The 21038-nt window shown below is 39.7% G+C and overlaps 2 protein-coding genes across 5 annotated transcripts in view; one reads left to right on the top strand and one right to left on the bottom strand.

Moving 5' to 3' along the window:
- PEX5L (peroxisomal biogenesis factor 5 like) overlaps positions 1–21038 on the bottom strand; it is a 232876-nt gene that overhangs the window by 32787 nt on the left and 179051 nt on the right. For all 4 annotated transcript variants that reach the window (XM_036352041.1, XM_036352043.1, XM_036352042.1 and 1 more), the window contains one exon: positions 20364–20459. In XM_036352041.1, coding sequence (XP_036207934.1) covers positions 20364–20459 — 96 coding nt within the window. The remainder of the gene's footprint in view (positions 1–20363; positions 20460–21038) is intronic.
- Positions 8797–9775, top strand: LOC118677177 (carbonic anhydrase 6-like). The gene is given in 2 exon segments (XM_036352045.1): positions 8797–9260; positions 9262–9775. Coding segments are annotated over 2 exon segments (936 nt in total). The 3' UTR covers positions 9734–9775.

Here is a 21038-nt window from a genome sequence, read left to right as displayed (position 1 = left end):
TTGTAATTATTATTATTGTGATTGTTGTTATTTTATAATACTGCTTTTCTTGTATGATTTAAATGTCCAAAGAGATACTTCACAATATATCAGTCAGCAACGGGTGCTGCTAAGCAGCCAAGAGCAAACAACCCAGTTTAAGTGCTGTAGAGACAAAACTGCATTAGGGGATTTTTTTTTTTTTCATGGAGAAAGAGTTTGTGATTTATTTTTTATAAGGATATTTAGAATCTGAAGAACATTGCTGACTCAAGAGAAATATAAAGGTCAATTGTTGGATCTAAATTATACTGTCACAACATTTAAATAATTAAAAGGTTGTTTCCAGAGATAATTGTAGTCCCACACGTTAACTAAGTATTTAATGACAATAAACTAAAAACAAGCTCTGTTTTCAAATGGGAATCCACAGAGCCTATTAACTGTCCAGATGGCCGGGAATAGAAGGATTAAAATGTATTTAAATTAGGGATCACCAAATCTTTCAAACTAGACTTAAGTGGGTGTAAAGAGCCTATTTTGGAGACTTTCTAAGTCATTCAAAATATGAGAGGAAAAGGACTTTTATTTCATTTAGGAATTTGTTTCTGGGTGATTTTTAAAAAATAAAATACTTAAAAAACAATTTTTTTATAAAGTTATGTAATACTCTTTCCTTGTAGGTGAATTAGAAAAAATAGATGAACAAAAAGAAAAAATAATCCTAGTAATTTTACTACCTAGATCTAATAACTGGGAGCACTTTGGTATACCTTATTTTAGGTTTCCCCCTTATGTTTACATATAAAAACAATTACTCATGGACTCTCAGTCTTAGGGCCAGTTACTTCCTTCTCAGAGCTCATTTTTCTCATTTTTAAAAAGGAGTCAAAAATACTAACCTTTATAGGGAAGTTGTGAGGATTAAATTTCATAATATGTATAAAATATTTAGCATAGTAGTTCATATTCAATCAAATCATTTTATTATTTACTTGTGAAAATGGAATCTTACTGTACATGCGGTTGTTTAACCTTTTATTTTGGGTGTATTTACATGCCAGTAAATAAACAACCATCACATCATTTTTAAGGATCCTGTAGTATCTCATTATATAGATTTATCTTAGTATGTTTCATCTTCTATTATTGCTATCACAAAAATTTGCATCAAATATCCTGGGGCATGTGTCTTTCTGTATATGAGTGGTTTATTTCTTGAGGATTATTAAAGAATTGCTGGGTCAAAAGGTACAAACATTTTGAAGCTTTTGATATATATTGATAAAAACAAATACCATATAATTTCACTTATATCTGGAATCTAAAAAAAACAAATGAACAAATAAATAAGAAACAAACTCATACATACTGAGAATATTTTGATGGTTGCCAGATGGGAGGGAGGATGGGAGGATGTGAGAAAAAGGGGGAGGGATTAAAAAGTACAAATTGGTAGCTGCAAAATAGTCATGGTGATGTAAAGAATAGCATAGGGAATATAGTCAATAATATTATAATTATGCATAAAATCAGATGGGTAATACATTTATTGGGTGATCACTTCATAGGTTTTATAAATGCCTAATCACTATGTTGTATACCTGAAACTAATATAATATTGCATTAAAAAAGAAAAATAAATAATTTAACCAATGTATTGATTCATTTCATGGAGAATAGCATATATAAAGCATATTCCCCTACCACCTCAGTGTTCTGATGTAGCTTGTTCCCTAATGATAGGCTCTTAAGGAGAAAAAATTTTCCAACACAGGCTGTTAAAAGTATTGGTTGTTATGGTGACCATAGTCTCTTAACTAATCATCAAATCTAGAATCTGATGATCTTGTTGAAGGAAGAGGCTTTCTCCTTAAGAAGAGAAAAATCTACTCTCTCTTATAGAAGAGGTGAAGATTCATTCTGGCAGGCCATCTGTGATGATGTAATGCTACTAATGTTCTTTTTCCTTTGGCCTTGAGGTAAGAAAACATAAAGATTTGACTCTAAATAAAGATTCAGGAAAATTTCAGTTTCCAGATGACTATTCAAATTTGTTTACAAAATCAGGTATAGATTAGAAAGCAACTCACATGGTTTTTGAATAAAGACTTATTTGTCCCTAGATTTTTGTACTTTATTTTTTCTTTGAATAAACTGTAATTCAGCATTATGCTTTTCAAATGGTGACAATACTGGTTGTGTGCTTTAGATCAAAACTACATTACATAAATGGAACACACCATTCAGTCAAGCTTTTGCAAAATCATAAACACTTGCCACTTGGTGAAGTTTTCTTAAAGAAAATAGGACAGATTTGTCCAAATGAGTGCTAGCCTATCAAATTATGATATTGTGGCAATAGCACTATTGTGCTAACATCTTATACTGAAGAAAATAAATAGGATTCTCTGGGCACATTCAACAGAAGGTTGAACTCTACTTCTCAAGGCACCATAAACTCACGTAACTTCTGTACTTTTCCTTCATTTGCAGTAGCACAATTGGTGATTATCTATCTGTGTATCAATCTAGAGAGTGGAGATAGGACAGTAAATAAGACAAAAATCCATGCTCTTCATGGAGTTTCCAGTCAGGAGGAAGCAGATAAGTACTAAAAAGTACATACATAAATAAATAATTTCAAAAAGTTGTTAGCACTTTAAGAAATAGTTATATAGGACACTTAGGGAAGACTTCTGCCTGAAAAGCTGATCAAGGAAGACCTCTTAAAGGTCTTTCTAGGCTCTTTCCTAGGAATAAGATGGGAATAAGCTTGGGATAAATGGGCAGAAAAGTCAGTGTGGCTGGAATGCCTTATTGGGGTGGGAGGAGGGACAAGAGGGAATAATAACAGGGGCCAGATCATGTCTTATGGACCATAAGTAAGGACTTTGGATCTCATTTTATTTGTGATGGGAGACTACTGGCAGATTTTAGCTGCCAATATGGGAGGGAAGTGATAGGATCTGATGTACCATCTGACAAGAGAACCTGAAATTCTCTAGGAAGCAAGACAGGAAGCTGAGAGACAAGGAAGGAGGCTGTGGCAGTAGTTTGGGCCAGAATGTTGCTGGTGTGGAGCAAAGTTTGCACAGGGTTGATAATAGATTCCATTGAATTCCTCTCGTTTGGACGTTATTCCAACAGGATGTTCTGTTGGATTGGAGGTGAGGCTGTAGGGGAAGAAAGGGCACCTTTCAGGTTTTGTTTTGAGCAGACTGTGATGTTATGACTGAACTAGGGTGGGGACTGCTTTGGGGTTGGAAATCAAGAGTTAGGTTTTAGCCCTAGCTGGTTTTACTCAGTGGATAGAGCATCAGCCTGCATACTGAAGGGTCCCAGGTTGGATTCCAGTCAAGGGCAATGCCCAGGTTGTGGGCTCGGTCCCCAGTGGGGGTGTGCGCAGGAGGCAGCTGATCAGTGATTCTCTCTCATCATTGATGTTTCTATTTCTCTCTCCCTCTCCTTTCCTCTCTGAAATCAATAGAAATATATTTTAAAAAAGAGGTTTTAGATATGTTAACGTACACAATGGAGATTAGAACCCAAGTGGCATCATCAGTAGGCAATTGGATATTCAATTAGGGATTTCTGGGAAGAGGTCAAGAAAATCAGATTGAGAGCCAACAAGGTAAAGTTACTATTTAAGTCCACAGAACTGAAAGAGATGGCTAAGGAGACAACGTAGGGGGAGAGAAGAGCACCAAGGGCTGTGCCCTGCGGCTCTGTGATGTTAAGAAGATAGATACAAGCAGAAGAACCAACAAAGGAGACGGGAAAATAGTCTGTGAGGTGGGAGAAAACCAGTATCTAACACAGAACAGGGTGGAACACGGCTCAGCGCTCTCTGCTTTGTGCTTATTTTACTGAAGCAGATGTCTTCTGCCTGTATGTACATTTCACATCCATATTTTATACAAGGGAAGCTTTAGACACATAGCCATCTCATCACAGGACCAGTTTAGAAGCCATTCGTGTAGAGGAGATAAAGCATACAGCATGGTTCAAGTTATGTCATAAAGATTTCTTAGCAGTTGGCATAAATCCAGCGGCTTTCTGTAAAATGCTCCTGTTCTTTTGAAAATATTTCAAAGATCTTGTAAAAATCATGAAGAACTGGAATAATCTTAGTGGATCACAATGCTGCTCAATCAACCTCATGGTTAGCAATGAGGCAAAATGTTTCAAAGTTGTGGCATGCCTGCTGGCTGCTGCCACAGCACAGATGTAACCCAGCCGGGTTGTGGAACCAAGCCCCTCCATACAGGGCAGATTTCACAGATTTCATCAGGGTTCTAGACCAGAGTTCTGAAACCAGGACACATAAAACAGCTTCTGGAAGATATCAAGGGAGAGATCAATAGCAATACAGTCATAGGAGGGGACTTTAATACCCAACTGACACCACTGGATAAATCCTCTAAACAAAAAATCAGCAAAGAAACAGCAATCCTAAATGACTCACTAGATCAGATGGACTTAATTGACATCTTCAGAATATTTCACCCCAAAGCTACAGAATATACATTCTTCTCCAGTGCACATGGGACATTTTCAAAGATAGACCATATATTAGGACACAGGCAAAGTCGCTTCAAAGTCAAGAGAATAGAAATCATAACAAGCATCTTCTCAGATCACAATGGCATAAAATTAGAAATCAACCTCAATAAAAACATTGAAAAAAAAATCAAACACTTGGAGGCTAAATAGCATGCTATTAAGCAATGACTGGGTTACCAGAGAGATCAAAGAAGAAATAAAAAGCCTCCTGGAAACAAATGACAATGAAAACACAACAATCCAAAATCTATGGGACACAATGAAAGCAGTCCTGAGAGGGAAGTTCATAGCTCTACAGGCCTACCTCAAAAAACAAGAAAAACTGGCAATAAATGATCTAACCCTAAAACTCAAAGAGTTAGAAACAGAGCAACAAGAAAAGCCCACAGTATCCAGAAGGAAGGAAATAATAAAGATCAGAGCAGAAATAAACAACATAGATACCAAAAAAACAATACAAAAGATCAATGAAACGAAGAGCTGGTTCTTTGAAAGGATTAACAAGATTGATGAACCTCTAGCCAGGCTCACCAAGAAACAAAGAGAGAGGATCCAAATAAACAAAATCGCAAATGAAAGAGGTGAAGTAACAACTGACCCTACTGATATACAAAGGATTGTCAAAAAATACTATGAACAACTCTACTCCAACAAACTGGACAACCTCGATGAAATGGACACATTCCTAGAAAAATACAAGCTTCCAAAACTCAACCAGGAAGAATAAAAAAACCTGAGTAGGCCAATAACTACTGATGAAATTGAAACAGGAATCAAAAAGCTTCCAGCAAACAAAAGCCCTGGACCAGATGGCTTCACAGGGGAGTTTTACCGAACATTCAAAGAAGAACTAAAGCTAATCCTTCTCAGACTATTTCAAAAAATTCAAGAGGAAGGCACACTTCCAAGCTCTTTCTATGAAGCCAGCATTACCCTAATCCCAAAACCAGATAAAGACACCACAAAGAAAGAGAATTACAGGCCAATATCCCTGATGAACATAGATGCTAAAATCCTCAACAAAATTCTAGCAAACCGGATCCAACATTACATTAGAAAGATCATACACCATGACCAGGTGGGATTTATTCCAGGAATGCAAGGCTGGTACAATATCCACAAATCAATAAATGTGATACATCACATAAACAAGTTGAGAGACAAAAAATCACATAATCATATCGATTGATGCAGAAAAGGCATTTGACAAAGTCTAACACCCTTTTCTGATAAAAATGCTCAGCAAAGTGGGAATAGAGGGATCATACCTCAACATAATAAAAGCCTTATATGAAAAACCTACAGCCAACATCATACTCAATGGGCAAAAACTAAAACCATTTCCCTTAAGAACAGGAACAAGACAGGGGTGCCCACTTTCACCACTCCTGTTCGACATAGTACTGGAAGTGCTAGCCAAAGTGATAAGACAAGAAGAAGAAATAAAAGGCATCAAGATTGGAAAAGAAGAAGTAAAATTGTCATTATTCGCAGATGACATGATACTATACTTAGAAAACCCTAAAGACTCCATCAAAAAATTATTAGACATAATAAATGAATTTGGCAATGTAGCAGGATACAAAATTAACACCAAGAAATCTATGGCATTTTTATATGCCAACAGTGAACTTACAGAAAGAGAAATTAAGAAAACAATCCCAATTACCATTGCACCAAAAAAATTAAGCTACCTAGGAATAAACTTAACTAAAGAGGTAAAAGACCTCTACTCAGAAAACTACAGGATGTTGAAAAAAGATATAGAGGAAGACATAAACAGATGGAAGAACATACCGTGTTCATGGATTGGTAGAATCAACATCATCAAAATGTCCATACTACCCAAAGCAATCTGTAGATTCAATGCACTCCTCATTAAAATACCAACAGCATATTTCACAGATCTAGAAAGAACACTTGAAAAATTCATCTGGAATTAAAAAAAACCCCGAATAGCTGCTGCAATCCTGAGAAAGAAGAACAAAGTGGGAGGGACCTCAATACCAGATATGAAGCTGTATTACAAAGCCACTGTTCTCAAAACTGCCTGGTACTGGCACAAGAACAGACATATAGACCAATGGAACAGAATAGAGAACCCAGAAATCGACCCAAACCACTATGCTCAATTAATATTTGACAAAGGGAGGCAAGAACATACAATGGAGTCAAGATAGTTTCTTCAATAAATGGTGCTGGGAAATGTGGTCAGGCACATGCAAAAAAATGAAACTAGACCACCAACTTATACCATACACAAAAATAAACTCAAAATGGATAAAGGACTTAAAGATAAGACAGGAAACCATAAGATTATTAGAGGAATCCACAGGTAGCAAAATCTCAGATATATGCCGAAGGCATTTCTTCACTGACACAGCACTTAGGGCAATGGAAACTAAAGAGAAAATAAACAAATGGGACTATATAAAAATAAAAAGCTTCTGCACAGCAAAAGAAACCATCAACAAAACAACAAGAAAACCCACTGCATGGGAGAACATATTTGCCAATGATATCTCTGATAAAGGTTTAATCTCCAACATTTATAGGGAACTCATACAACTTAACAAAAGGAAGATAAACAACCCAATCAAAAAATGGGCAACGGACCTAAATAGACACTTTTCGAAAGAGGACATACATAAGGCTGAGAGACATATGAGAATATGCTCTAAGTCACTAATCATCTGAGAGATGCAAATCAAAACGACAATGAGGTACCATCTCACACCTGTCAGAATGGCTATCATCAACAAATCAACAAATGACAAATGCTGGCAAGGATGCGGAGAAAGAGGAACCCTCGTTCACTGCTGGTGGGAATGCAAACTGGTGCAGCCACTGTGGAGAACAGTATGGAGTTTCCTCAAAAAACTAAAACTGGAACTTCCATTTGACCTAGTGATCCCACTTCTAGGAATATATCCCAAGAAACCAGAAACACCAATCAGAAAGGATATGTGCACCCCTATGTTCATAGCAGCACAATTTACAATAGCTAAGATTTGGAATCAGCCTAAGTGCCCATCAGCAGATGAATGGATTAAAAAACTTTGGCACATCTACACAATGGAATACTATGCTGCTGTAAAAAGGAAGAAACTCCTACCATTTGCAATAGCATGGATGGAGCTGGAGAACATTATGCTAAGTGAAATAAATCAGTCAGAGAAAGATAAATATCACATGCTCTCACTCATTTGTGGATTATAATGAACAACGTAAACCGATGAACAAAAACAGATGTAGAGACAGAGAAGCATCGATCAGATGCTCAAAACTCGGAGGGAAAGTAGGGGAGGGTGGGAGTGAGGGGGAAAGATCAACCAAAGGACTTGTATGCATGCATATAAGCATAAGTGATGGATGTGGACAACAGGGGGTGAGGGTGAGGGCAGGATTGGGGGGGTGAGGGGAAATTGGGGGGATAAGGACACATTTGTAATATCTTATTCAATAAAGGGAAAAAAAGAGAAACAAACAAACAAAAAAAGAAACCAGGACAGGTAACTGTTCCTATTTTCACTTGCAAATGAATGTCCAGAGTAAGATGTAAGGAAGGTTCATGGTGAATGGTCATACAAAGAACAAATTTAGCCTTGGGGCTAGTATAATGGCTAAAACTGGAACTCATTTAAGAAAAAATAAAAAGAGGGCTCATGTTCAAGTCATTCATCCTTCCTGAATCTGGGTACAATGGTAAAGAGTGTTAAGTCATATATTTTCAGCATGGGAAATAATTATTTTGTAAATGGCACAGTATTTTCAGTCGTTTTAGTTGAACCTTGAGTGTTTGCCCAGAATGTGTCTTGTGACATGTCCCTTGCAATTAGTTTTGTTGAAATCTGTTAACTTTAAAATATACGAATAAAAGGGAAAAACACTGAAGAAGTACAGGGGAAATCTGGAAAGAAGGTAAAGGAAAGCAATTAAAATGTTAAAGATGACTACAGAAATTGGCAAGAGAACCTGACTAGAACCTGGTGACTGAACCTGGCTGGAGATCCTGGCTAGAGATCCTGGCTAGGCTGCTGATCAACTGAACGCTGTCTCTGTGTCATTCCTTCTTCGCCGACTCCATCCACACCTTTGGGGACCCCTGGACCTGCTGGGGTTGGACTCCGGCAGGAGGCGAAGACACGACGGCCTCCATTGCCAGTCTCCATCCCAGGCCCACGCGTGGGGGCAGATCGTGTCCCGAGGAGAGCGTCCCTGAACCGGCCCTGATTCCGGACCTGCCGCGCCATGAGGACTCTCATCAGCCTGCCCCTGCTCCTCCTGGGAGCCCTGGCCCATCAAGACTGGACGTACACAGAGGGGCCGAACGATGAGACACACTGGCACGAGGAGTACCCCACCTGCGGGGGGGACAGACAGTCGCCTATCGACGTGCAGAGGAAGAAGGTGCGGTACAACCCCTCCCTGAAGGCGCTGAACCTGACCGGCTACGAGGCGCAGGGCGGCGACTTCTTCATGACCAACAACGGCCACACAGTGCAGATCAGCCTGCCCCCCACCATGCGCATGACCACGGCCGAGGGCACCGAGTACATCGCCGTGCAGATGCACTTCCACTGGGGCGGCGCGGCCTTAGAGATCAGCGGATCCGAGCACACCATCGACGGGCTCAGATATGCGGCTGAGATTCACGTCGTTCATTACAATTCCAAGTATGAAAGCTACGACATAGCCAAGAATGCTCCCGACGGCCGTGCTGGCGGCCCTCATCGAGGTCAAGGACTATGAGGAAAACTCGTATTACAGCAACTTCATTTCTCACTTGGAAGACGTCAGGTATTTAGGACAAAACACGGTTCTGAGCAGCCTGGACCTCCAGGACATGCTGCCCGCAAACCTCCGCTTCTACTACACCTACGCGGGCTCCCTCACCACCCCTCCCTGCACGGAGAACGTGCGCTGGTTCCTGCTGGCCGACTTCGTGCAGCTCTCCAGGGCTCAGATTGGGAAGCTAGAGAATTCCTTACTGGGTCACCAGGACGAGACCATCCGCAATGTGTACCGCAATGCCCAGCCCCTGAACGGCAGAGTGGTGGAAGCCAACTTCGAGGACCACTCTAATTATCGCTCTGAGCTCCAGTCCTACCTGCGCAAGATCGACGGTAAGCTCGATGACCTGCTGAGATCTGAGAAGAAAGCGAAGAGAAGAGGCATATTCTTTTGAGCTTGCAGGGTGAGGTGGGGCAGGAAGAACCCACACCCACCCCGGGACGCCACCTGGTCCGGCCGCACCGCGCCCCCTGGAGCACCCGTGCTGATTTCTGATGAAAACCCCGAGACCACCCCCCCCCGCACCCCCCCCCCCCCCTCAGACAACGAGATAGCGGAAAAGTTTGAGGAGGGATGTGAGGCAGACCTCCCCGGGGGAATGGGCTGGAACAGGAATGAAAGGGCTGGCTAGCCTCCCGTGGAATCGTGCACGCTGATCTTTCTAAACGATAAACCCGCTCCCACGTCCCTGTAGCATTTAGATGCAATAAATGACTTTGGAAACGTGAAAAAAAAATGTTAAAAGATTAAAAATATACTGTATTTAAGAACTCTATAGGAACACATATCTAGGGATGCTATTCTTTGGGCAATATGGTGGTAAGAAATCTTGCATTTCCCCCTCACTATCAGAACCTTGACAAGGAACTTGTTAGGTAAAGATATGGTCATGAGAGAATTTAGTTGGGATTGAAAAATGACTGATGCTGGTGATATAAGTTTGTGCAAAGAATTCAACAACCAAGCCCATCATAACTAGACGGTCCCTTTTCCCACCCTGGCTTAAACTGCTGCAGCAGAAATTTAGATTAGACATAAAGAAAATGTACTCTGATTGAAGTGATTGCAAGACATCAAAATGGGTCACCTAGGAACGTTTTAGAATATTCTTTCTTAGCAATTGCTAAAAACAGAACTGGTACTTCGGGATAGCCCTAGGCAAAAGTGAAGAATCATATACTCATAGACCGGCACAGCAGAAGAGAGCCTTAAAAATCATTGAATCCAGAGGTTCCCAAACTTGTCTGCACATTGAATCACCTGGGGGTCTTTTCAAAATTCCAAGGTCCAGACCATGGCCAGGTCCAATGCAATCACAACCTCCGGGGGTGGGACATAGGTATAGGAGTTCCAATGGACAGCAGAGTTGGGGTACCATGGATGTAATCTAGTGGTCTCAAGTTACAGATGAAAAAACTGAGGCCCAGAAGGGGACAGGGATGTCCCAAGCCTGCCAAGGCAGTGAGCAGCAGAGGAGAATGACAGCCCGCCTCTTAACCTTGTTCTGACACCCAGGGCATGCATTAAGAAGAGAGGAAAAAACAAACAACTTATTTTATGTTTATGAAAGCAATACATCGCCATCATAATTGTTAAAAAAAACCATTGAAATTGCCAATGAAAATTCATAATCTCTCAATCTCACCATCCATAGATAAATTATTGACACCTTTGTGTTTCCTTCTACTGTTTTCTCAAAGTCCACATGTACTTTTACATTTTTGTAAAAGCTAGGCTCTCCCCTTTGAGAATGGTGCTAGGCTGTTTGGAAAGCCAGGGAGCTAGAGGTGTATATGGTGCCAGGGAGTGCGGGGCCTTTCTGCCCTTTTCTTCCCCTTTTCTATGGATACACAGCATGAGGCCCCACCTCTCCTAACTTCTGCATTAGCCTGAGAACAGAATGGGTTCAGGATGGACTATGTAGATCCTGAGTAATGATGCAAAGCCCAAGTGGAAAAGGCCTGCCTTGTGGAGTTAGTGTCGCCAACAGCTGCACGCCCATCATAGGGACTCTGGAGGAAACTGGACTGGGATCTGCAGGTTCCACTTGTGTGGCCACTTCACCTCCATCATGCTCAGGATCCTTGCCTGAATGAGCCAGAACCTCTACCTGAATTTACAGGGCTGTGTGTGTGTGTGTGTATGTGTGTGCATGTGTGTGTGTTCTCACCCATCCCAAGCAACCTGAAGGGTGCAAAGGTATTATTTTGAATGGGTTATGTCTTTGTTATTGGTTCAAATAATCACTGTGATTTGGTAAATCCATAAAATCAAACTTCATTAATAAAAGAAATAGTTCCAATTTTAAAGACGAAATTGTATTATTGCCACCTGACCAGTGAAATCTAAAACCTAGTCTATGAGGTGACTCTTGAATTTGATGGTCACAATTCAATGTCTGTTCACCGTAGGTAGAGAACAAATGCTTTAGAATAAAAAAAGCCTCATTTTGAAAAGGAAGACTATCTTTAGAAGCCCCAATGAGTCACAAGGAATGACCTAGTCAAGGAAGTGGTTATCTCCCACTGTAGCTTTCCCAAGTGTATTCTCTACGTTGGGGGCTATAAATGGCTTCAATAAACACCCTGTTACCATCACAGAAACACAACACACTCAGATTACTTTTAATTATTTAAATCTTTTGTCACACGTTTAAAGATAGAGTGATCTAGCTACTTTTGATCTGTAGTCAGATCAAGTAGTCAATCCTGTATTTGCATTTTCACTTCAGGGATGTGCAGGACACAGAAATAGAATATTTGATTGTTCATCCCTTTTCTATGACTATCTAAGCTATTTGATGTAAGAAGCAAATGGTGTTTAATAACCACAATAATTTGATTTGGGGATTTGATTTGATGTTATTTATTTATCTATTAATCCATTTTTACTCTTTGGATACAAGGTAACTAAGATAGAATAAGCCTCTAAATACTTTATTTTCAGATTTCACCACACAATTCAACTTTTCATAGGAAATAAAACTCTGTCTCCAATTATTTGCATGTGGCTCATCTATGGTATTGGTAATTTTATTATTTATTTTTTTAATATTTTTTTAAAATTTATTTCAGAGAGGAAGGGAGAGGGAGAGAGAGAGATAAAAACATCAATGATGAGAGAGAATCATTGATTGGCTGCCTCCTGCATGCTCCACACTGGGGATCAAGCCCACAACCTGGGCATATGCCTTGATTGGGAATCAAACTGTGACCTCCTGGTTCATATGTCAATGCTCAACCACTGAGCCATGCCAGCTGGGCGGTATTGATAATTTTAATACCTCTCTGCCCTTTGCTCACTTTCTCTTCATGTTTCCAGCCCTCAAACAGCTGCTGTTGCCAGGGGTTGATGTATATTTCAAATAATATCAAGTAATTTTAATATAAATTAAAATCAATATGTTAAATAAAGAAAGCTGATTAGATGAAATTTGATGAAAGAAAATATATCTCCAAACCAAATATATATTTTCTACTGGTTCTGGTTCTCTAGAGAACCCTGATTAATATAAGATCTAAGAGGATGATAACAACTAATTATCTGGGAGGACGAGGTAGACACTGGTTACCCCCATAAAAAATAATTGCTTTCTTAATCATCAGGAAGTATTCATGTATTGAACATCAATTTGTACCCATTATTGCATGGGTACATTATATGTCTTAGTCCAATTAATAGGGGAAATTCAAGATGCCACTTTGCTCACAAGTTCACTAATTCTCCACTGAACTTTGTATGGTTGTGCATTTGATGTTTTATTTACTAAGCCAATGAGCAGTTTAAGTGTTTGTCATTGGAAGATCATTCAGTATTTTGATTTTATTTTATAAAAAGTCTTTCATTTTATAAAAAGCAAAATGGGCAGATAGCTCTTCTGACTTGAATACAGAACTAAAGACTAGAACTACCCATACATTTATCAAAGACTACCTTATACCATTTTATATTTTCATCTATATCTCTTAGGAGGGTTTATCAAAAGTCACTGTACAATAATTCTTATCTATGCTTTATATTGTTTTTGGAAATCAAATTTTGTTTGTTAAAAATGAAAAGAAATGAAATAAATACAAGAACAAAGGACCTTTTGCCAGTTTTCCAATGAATGCACAATACATCAATTCTTCATGTAATCTATCTACAGAAGTCTGTACCTATCTCAAGATTCCTTTGATATTTCCCAAAGAATATTTTATTTTATTTTCAGAAGATTTTATCTTTTTTGAATATTTGATCTAAATAAGAATGATTTCAGTAGCATTTAATCCATTAATCTCTTCCACCTACTTCAAAGAGGTGAAACTGTCTTAGAAAGCAAAAGGAAATACGAAGGGTGGTGGAGACAGATAATCTTCTTGGTAGGAGAGCACCCCAGTCAGCAGCTTCTTACATAATTCTATAGTAAAAGCAGTTCCCAGAATCTTCTCCATTTTTCTTCAATCATTTAATATTTCTGAGGTGCCTATAAGATCTACAGTATATACAGAGACTAACTTCAGGTGAAACAAAATTTCTATATGAGAATAACTTTTAAGTTTATGTCACTAGAGCTGAGTTCAGGTATTGTGTTGTTTTGAATATGGTATCCCCTCATTAAGCTTAACACAGAAAAGAAGGTCACCCATACTTCTAGAACAAGGAATTAGTAGTGAGCATTAAACTCTCACCCTCCATGTTCTTGAACACGATAATTACCAATTTGCCTGTGATTTTCAGACAGTGCTGTTGACAGGAGGCCTCAGGTCCTTGCTGGGTATTGGTAGAATGCCCGGGTTCCTCACCTGCGGGGGGTCCTCGTGACCTGCCGCGGGGTTTCCTCCAGAGCAAGTGATTTAGGAGGGAGAGCAAGGAGGAGGCCACAGTACCCTTTATGACCTAATGTGTAAAGCCACACACCATGACTGCCACTTTGTTCTATTTATTAGAAGTGAATCACTAAGCCCGGCACACACTCGAAGGGGAGGAGAATTCAGCTCCATATAATGAAGAGAGAATCAAAGAATTGTTGGACATTTTAAATGATTACAAGCAATGTCCCAAGTGAAGTTCAAAGGACAGAGAACTGGGGCATGGGAAGAGTTCAGAGCTCTAGAATTTAAGTGTTAGTAGATTTTAAAAGGCTCAGTTAATTAGCCAGAAGGATTTATAGATATGCTCCCTGTTGTTCTTTTTTAAAAATTAATTAAAAAACTTTTTTTTTAATGGCTTTCAGAGAGGAAGGGAGAGAGAGAGGAGAGAGAGAGAGAGAGAGAGAGAGAGAGAGAGAGAGAGAGAGAAACATCAATGATGAGAGAGAATCATCGATTGGCTGCCTCCTGCATGCCCCCTACTGGGGACTGAGCCCACAACCTGGGCATGTACCCTGACCAGGAATTGAACCGTGACCTCTTAGTTCATAGGTCGACACTCAACCATTGAGCCACGCTGGCCAGGCCCTGCTCTTGTTCTTGCCTGTGACCATTATATTTTCCTTTGTCCATGCATCTTCATTTCCCCCCATTCACATACTCCATTATTCTTTTCCAAAATTTGCTCGCAAGAATACCTCCCTTAGGGCAAAGGTAGAGCTATAAAAACACTGATTAAAATGCGTACAATCATCATCATCATATTGGAACCAAGTGAATTATGACTTTGAGGTCAGGGGCCCAAAGTTCATCTTCCATTAGTCAGTAAGTTTGTTATGTTATTAAAGCACCCATTAGAGAAGAGATGCTTAGATGAAATAGATGCATGAGAGGAATCAATTGTTATTTTTGCTCATTTGTTTATCCAGCAAAACTTTGTGGGGCCTTTCTCTGCTCCAGACTCTCAAAGGGCTGAGAACATAATGAAGGCTGAGACACAGTCCTGCCTGTGAGAGGTCAAAGTCTAGTGTGGAGACAGACATGTAAACCCATAATAACTATGCCACGCGATGAGCTATATTTGAGTTGTCCCCTGAGATGCTTACACCTGTGATTCTTCTAGCTCTGTAAGGGCAGAGAAGGTCTTATTCAATGTTCTATTTCTAGCACCCCGCAGTGCCTGGCCCCCGCACAGTGCCTGGCCCCCGCACAGTGCCTGGCCCCCGCACAGTGCCTGGCCCACAGAAGAAGCTTAAACCTGTCTGATGAATTTGAAGGTGAGGCTCCTGGCCAGACTAACTAGCTAAACTCAATATTAGATGCCCACTGGCTCTTTCCCTCCCCGCTAATGGGTGACAAAGGAAGTGTTTCTGACGTGTGGTTGCAGGCTTGCCAGCTGCCTGCGTGACCTTCTCCCTCCTCTGCAGATGCCAGATCTCACTAGGGATCTCCCTTTCTGGGAGGCAGCTTCAGGCTCCTTTCCTGCTTCCCACGCCCGTGCCTCCCTGGGCGTCCTTCCTAGGAACACTTTGTAGCTGACGGTGCACTTGAGCTGCTGGCTGGGAGGAAAGTCCCCAAGGAATCCCCTCTCCATTCTTGTTTCGGGAAGAATGAACAGGAATTTTTGTGTTTTGTTTTTTTCTTTTCTAAAATTACAATACTTTAGGCGGGATAAATTTGCAGTGATTTTTTCAATAAAATGTGAGCTATGGAGGCAAAATGCCTCACCCATACAAGACCTCACTAGATCCATAGCTCAACTCGAGCTTGAGCAATGTCAGCCTTTGTACATAAACAGTCCCCAGGTCATTTAAGATAGGGAATCAATAAGCCTGTGGAGTTGGCTGTCTTTTCTCCAGTAGAAGATACTGTATTTTAGGACATTTTAGCCCAAACATTAGTTGAATGACATGTTGTCTGTTACTTAGTAAAAGTAAAAACTCATGTGTACCATGTAAAATATAAGACATGCCCAGTGTTACTCTACGGCAAGACTGGTTGGTGCCACCTGCATCCTTGTAGGTGTGTCTCGCTGGCTGACATTGAGGTTGAGACGACAGAGGCACAGTCCCTGGTAGAAACCGGTGTGCCTTAGACAGAATCATTTGTTTACATTAGCTATGAAAATGCAGATATTCCATTATAGTAGGAGGTGATATGGCACTTTATATGCAACGGTAGATAGACAGAATGGCCCGAATTAGGGGATGAATAATCAGCTATCTATCCATTAATTCAACAAATATTTACTAAATACTTACTAGGTACCAGACAGTGTCTTAGATATTGAGGTACAGTGGTAAATATCAGACCAGGATCCTTTTCTCACGGGAGTTACATTTTAAAGCAGAAAAGACAGATAACAAACAGACACATAAATAAAGACAAACAAGAAAAAACCCCGTGATAAATATGAGGAGAAAAACAACACTCTAGATGTTGTGGTAGCAACTGGGCGGGCAGGCTCAGCTTTCCTGAGGCCCCGACACGCCGGCTGCAACGTGTATGACAGGAAGGAACCTGCCCCCTGAGGATCTGGGGGGCGTGCTCCCTGCAGAGGAAGGACAGAGTGGAAACAGAGGGCAGTGAGGTTGTTGTGCAAGAGGCAAAGGAGGGCACTGGCACCTCTGGGGCTTGTGAGGGGACTGAGGAGGAGCAGGAGCTGCTGGGTTCTTAGGCAGGGTGGTGACAAAAAAGACATCAATGGAATCTAAAAAATAGCACTAAAGAATGGAATAGACTGTGAAAGAGAAAGAATATTGAAGTCAGATGATATAAAATATAAAATGGAGACTTTGGAAAAATTCGATTTAGAAAATGGTTTTCCTCTGGGTCTTAACTAGTGTTTGGAACTGCCTGTCTGATGAATCTGGTCTGTGACACCATTCTTTGTTGACCTTGAAATGAAGAATGGGGCACTTTTCGTTCTCTTAAGCATCTTATAGCCCTCTCTAATGTCTATAACTTACCACGTTTTCCTTAGTTACCAACATAATGCATGTTTATGATGGAACGTTTGGAAAATACAGATAAACTAAGAGACAGAATAAAATCCAAATCTAGCCATCCAAGTATACTAGTGTTAGCATTTAAACACACACTTTCTTTATGCTTACAGCAGTCAGCACAGGTAGACAGCCAGTAATGTTTGTTGAATGAATGACTACTTGAAGCAACTTACAGCCTCTTAGGATTTCGTAGCTGGAAAGAACTATACAGGTGTGGGGACTGAGGCCTATACTATTGATGAGATGAAGCTATTAGAGAGAAGTTGAAATAATAACTAAGAGAAGCCAGGAAAAGATAAGTCTACAAGGAATGAGGTGAGTGTCATGTAGAGAAGGGATTCAGCTCATTCTGCCTTGTTCTGGAGAGGGCAAAGCCAAGACTAAGCAACACTGGGAGTTGTCGTAGGCCAATTTCAGCATAATACAGGGAAGAGCTTTTTTTTTTTTTTAAATATATTTTTATTGATTTCAGAGAGCAAGGGAGAGGAGAGAGAGAGAAACATTAATGATGAGAGAGAATTATCGATCAGCTGCCTTCTATATGCCCCAAACAGGGGATCGAGCCCACAACCTGGCAAGTGCCCTGACTGGGAATTGAACCGTGACCTCCTGGTTCGTAGATCGATGTTCAACCACTGAGCCATGCCGGCCAGACCAGGGAAGAGCTTTTTAATAGGTAGGGCTATCCAAAACTAAAATAGGTTTTCTTGAAAAGAAGTGAGGTGCTCCTAATTAGAAGTGTTCAAGCAGAAACAGATTATGCTTGAATGAATAATTTGTCAAGTATGCTTGAGTAGGAAAAATATATTTTGTGTGCCTGGTTGGAATAAATAACTTTTAAGGTCTTTACCAAAACTAAGATGAAATGATTTTGTGAGTATATATCTCTATATCAATATATATCTATATCTATATCTATATCTATATCTATATCTATATCTATATCTATATCTATATCTATATATCGCACACATAGATAGATGGATAATTTTTGTCTTATTGATTTGTTACTTTGAAATGAAGCCTTTTGAGTGTGAACCCATTGTCTTTCTCATTCTAAATGGGATCTTATCAATTCTGTCTTTGCTGACCCAAATGCTATGGTTTTAAATAATCTTCTTTTTAATACTAATTCAGTGTGCTATACACAGTAGTTCAAAAGATAAATTTAAATGAGCTCTTAAGTCTGAAAAAAAATCTACATTTAAAATAAATTGAGCTATAGGCTCCATGCAGTTAGACAATGTGGTCTCCGCGGATCTCAATCAAATATATCAGTTGATCACATTCAAGAGATCTAAAATGCATTAATTTTTTAAAGTAAAAAAGGCTAAAATTAAAAAAAGAAATTTGGGCAAATTATATTGTGATCAGATAAAAAGTGTTCTCTTATTGGGTTTCTGAATGATGATATGAGATTATGGCTGGAATTATTTTCCAGAATATAAAGAATCCCTTTACTATTAAATTAGAAATATGACTTAACTGCACTTCAAGTATGGAGTTACTGAAAGACTGTTCATAGTACAATAATTTCATCCAAATTCTAGTGGTGAGACAGCCACGTAAATGAACCATATTACAGGAATACTTTCAGTTTTCAAGACTTCATATCAGTAGCAGAAATGGAGATCCTGACAAGTTCCTGCTTGGGTTCGGTGAGAGCCACTCTCACATAGCAATCTAGCACAGCTCTGATGAGCACCACAGATGGCATCTGTGGTGTACTCTTTGTGATTCTGACCAGAAAGAAAATGGATAAAAAACAGCAAAGATTGTCCTTTTTGGCTTCCCTTCCTCCTTTCCTTCTTCCTTCCTCTCTCTCCATTCTTTCTTTCCTCCTCATTAGAAGGCTAAATGAGAAAATTCATGTTTGAGCCCTAACCGGTTTGGCTCAATGGATAGAGTGTTGGCCTGTGGACTGAAGGGTTCCAGGTTCGATTCCGGTCAAGGGCATGCAACTTGGTTGCAGGCACATCCCCAGTGGGGGGGTGTGCAGGAGGCAGCTGATCTATGTTTTCTCTCTCATCAATGTTTCTAACTCTCTATCACTCTCCCGTCCTCTCTGTAAAAAAAAAATCAATAAAATATATCTTAAAAAAAAGGAAATTCATGTTCGAATTAAGTATCTCATTTTATTTACTATATCAACATTGTTATTGTTTGGCATATTCTTTTTAAATTTTTTTTTTTACTTTTCAATTACAGTTGACATTCAATATTATATTAGTTTCAGCAGTACAGCATAATAGTTAGACATTTATATAACTTACAAAGTGATCCCCCATATCTCTAGTACCCACCAGACACCATACATCGTTATTACAATATTATTGATTATATTTCCTATGCTGTACTTTATAACTTGTGACCATTATGTAACTGCTAATATGTACTTCTTAATCCCTTCATCTTCCTACCTATCCCTCCCACCTGGCAACCATCAGTTTGTTATCTGTATCTTTGAGTTTTTTTCTGTTTATTCGTGAACTTTGTTTTTTAAAAGATATATGCATCCCTATGTTCATTGCAGCATTATTTTCAATAGCCAAGATATGGAAACAACCTAAGTGTTCATCGATAGATGACTGGATAAAGAAGATGTGGTATATATACACAATGGAATATTACTGGGCCATAAAAAAGAATGAAATCTTGCCATTTGTTTTGGATATGCTTAACAGTAAAAAATGATGGCTTGAGTCAAGATAGGCCTTCCGTCGGCTGGAATATCTCAGCCATACCTTTTCAGTTAGGGAAATGTATAATATTTCTGGGGCAGCGACACCTTCTATGCTTCAGACATTGTGTAGATGCTAGAGAGATGAAAATGCCAGGCATGAATCTTGGCCTCAGAGAGAAAGGCATAGAAAATGCATAGCAGAGATTCATCATATAACCCAGATGAGGCTCAGCATTCTTTCTGACCCAGGACTCCAGCCAGTCACTGCTAATCTATCACAGAATCGGCATAAGAGGTGACATCTATAGTCACTCCTGGTAGGAAGTCCAAAGTACTCTGGTAATAGGTTTCATTCTGATAATCATAATCATGGTTATTTCATGTCTATAAAGTAAGACCCATTTCAGGTGTACCCTGCTGAATTTTGAGTTTTTGAATTCCACTCTCAGAAACACGAAATAAAAGCAATTTTTTAAAAGTTACCTCCACTGCTGCTTTTGCCCTTTCAAATTCCTCTTCTAAGGAGTGGTTTCTGGAGAGTAATGCACTTCCCCAGCGCTGTTCTTTGGTCAGTCGAGCCTGAAATGAACCAAACACATGGTGTTATAATATTGGAATCACATAGCACAAAAGTACAAATGCTTTTCCTTTTTCCATATTCCCCTAGAGTTTGGCAGCACTGCAACGGATTTTGGAGTACGTTGCAAGCATGATGTTGCCCAAACTGGAATGGTGCCAAAATGTGTGCGAGCACGCAAGCATGATTCTTTTTAAAAAATATATACTTGTATATATTTTCATTGATTTCAGAGAGGAAGGAAGAGGGAGAGAGAGACAGAAACATTAATGATGAGAGAGAATCATTGATTGGCTGCCTCCTGCAAGCCCCACACTGGGGATCAAGCCCTCAACCCAGGCATGTTTCCTGACCAGGAAGCGAACCTGATCCTCTGATTCACATAGATCGATGCTCAACCATTGAGCCAAGCTGGCCAGGCATGCATGATTCTTCTCACAGGGTCTTAGGCCTGGTCATACTAAAAACAACACCCAGGCCCAACCTCCCGAAGGTTTAACTTTAATTGGTCTTGGTGCCAGGCATCAATCTTTTTATAAGTCTCCCATATGATTCTAACATGCAGCTAGAATGGAGAATCT

This window comes from Myotis myotis, unplaced genomic scaffold (assembly GCF_014108235.1).
Source record: "Myotis myotis isolate mMyoMyo1 unplaced genomic scaffold, mMyoMyo1.p scaffold_m19_p_2, whole genome shotgun sequence".
Taxonomy (NCBI): Eukaryota; Metazoa; Chordata; class Mammalia; order Chiroptera; family Vespertilionidae; genus Myotis; species Myotis myotis.
This window is presented reverse-complemented; position numbering and strand designations above follow the sequence as displayed.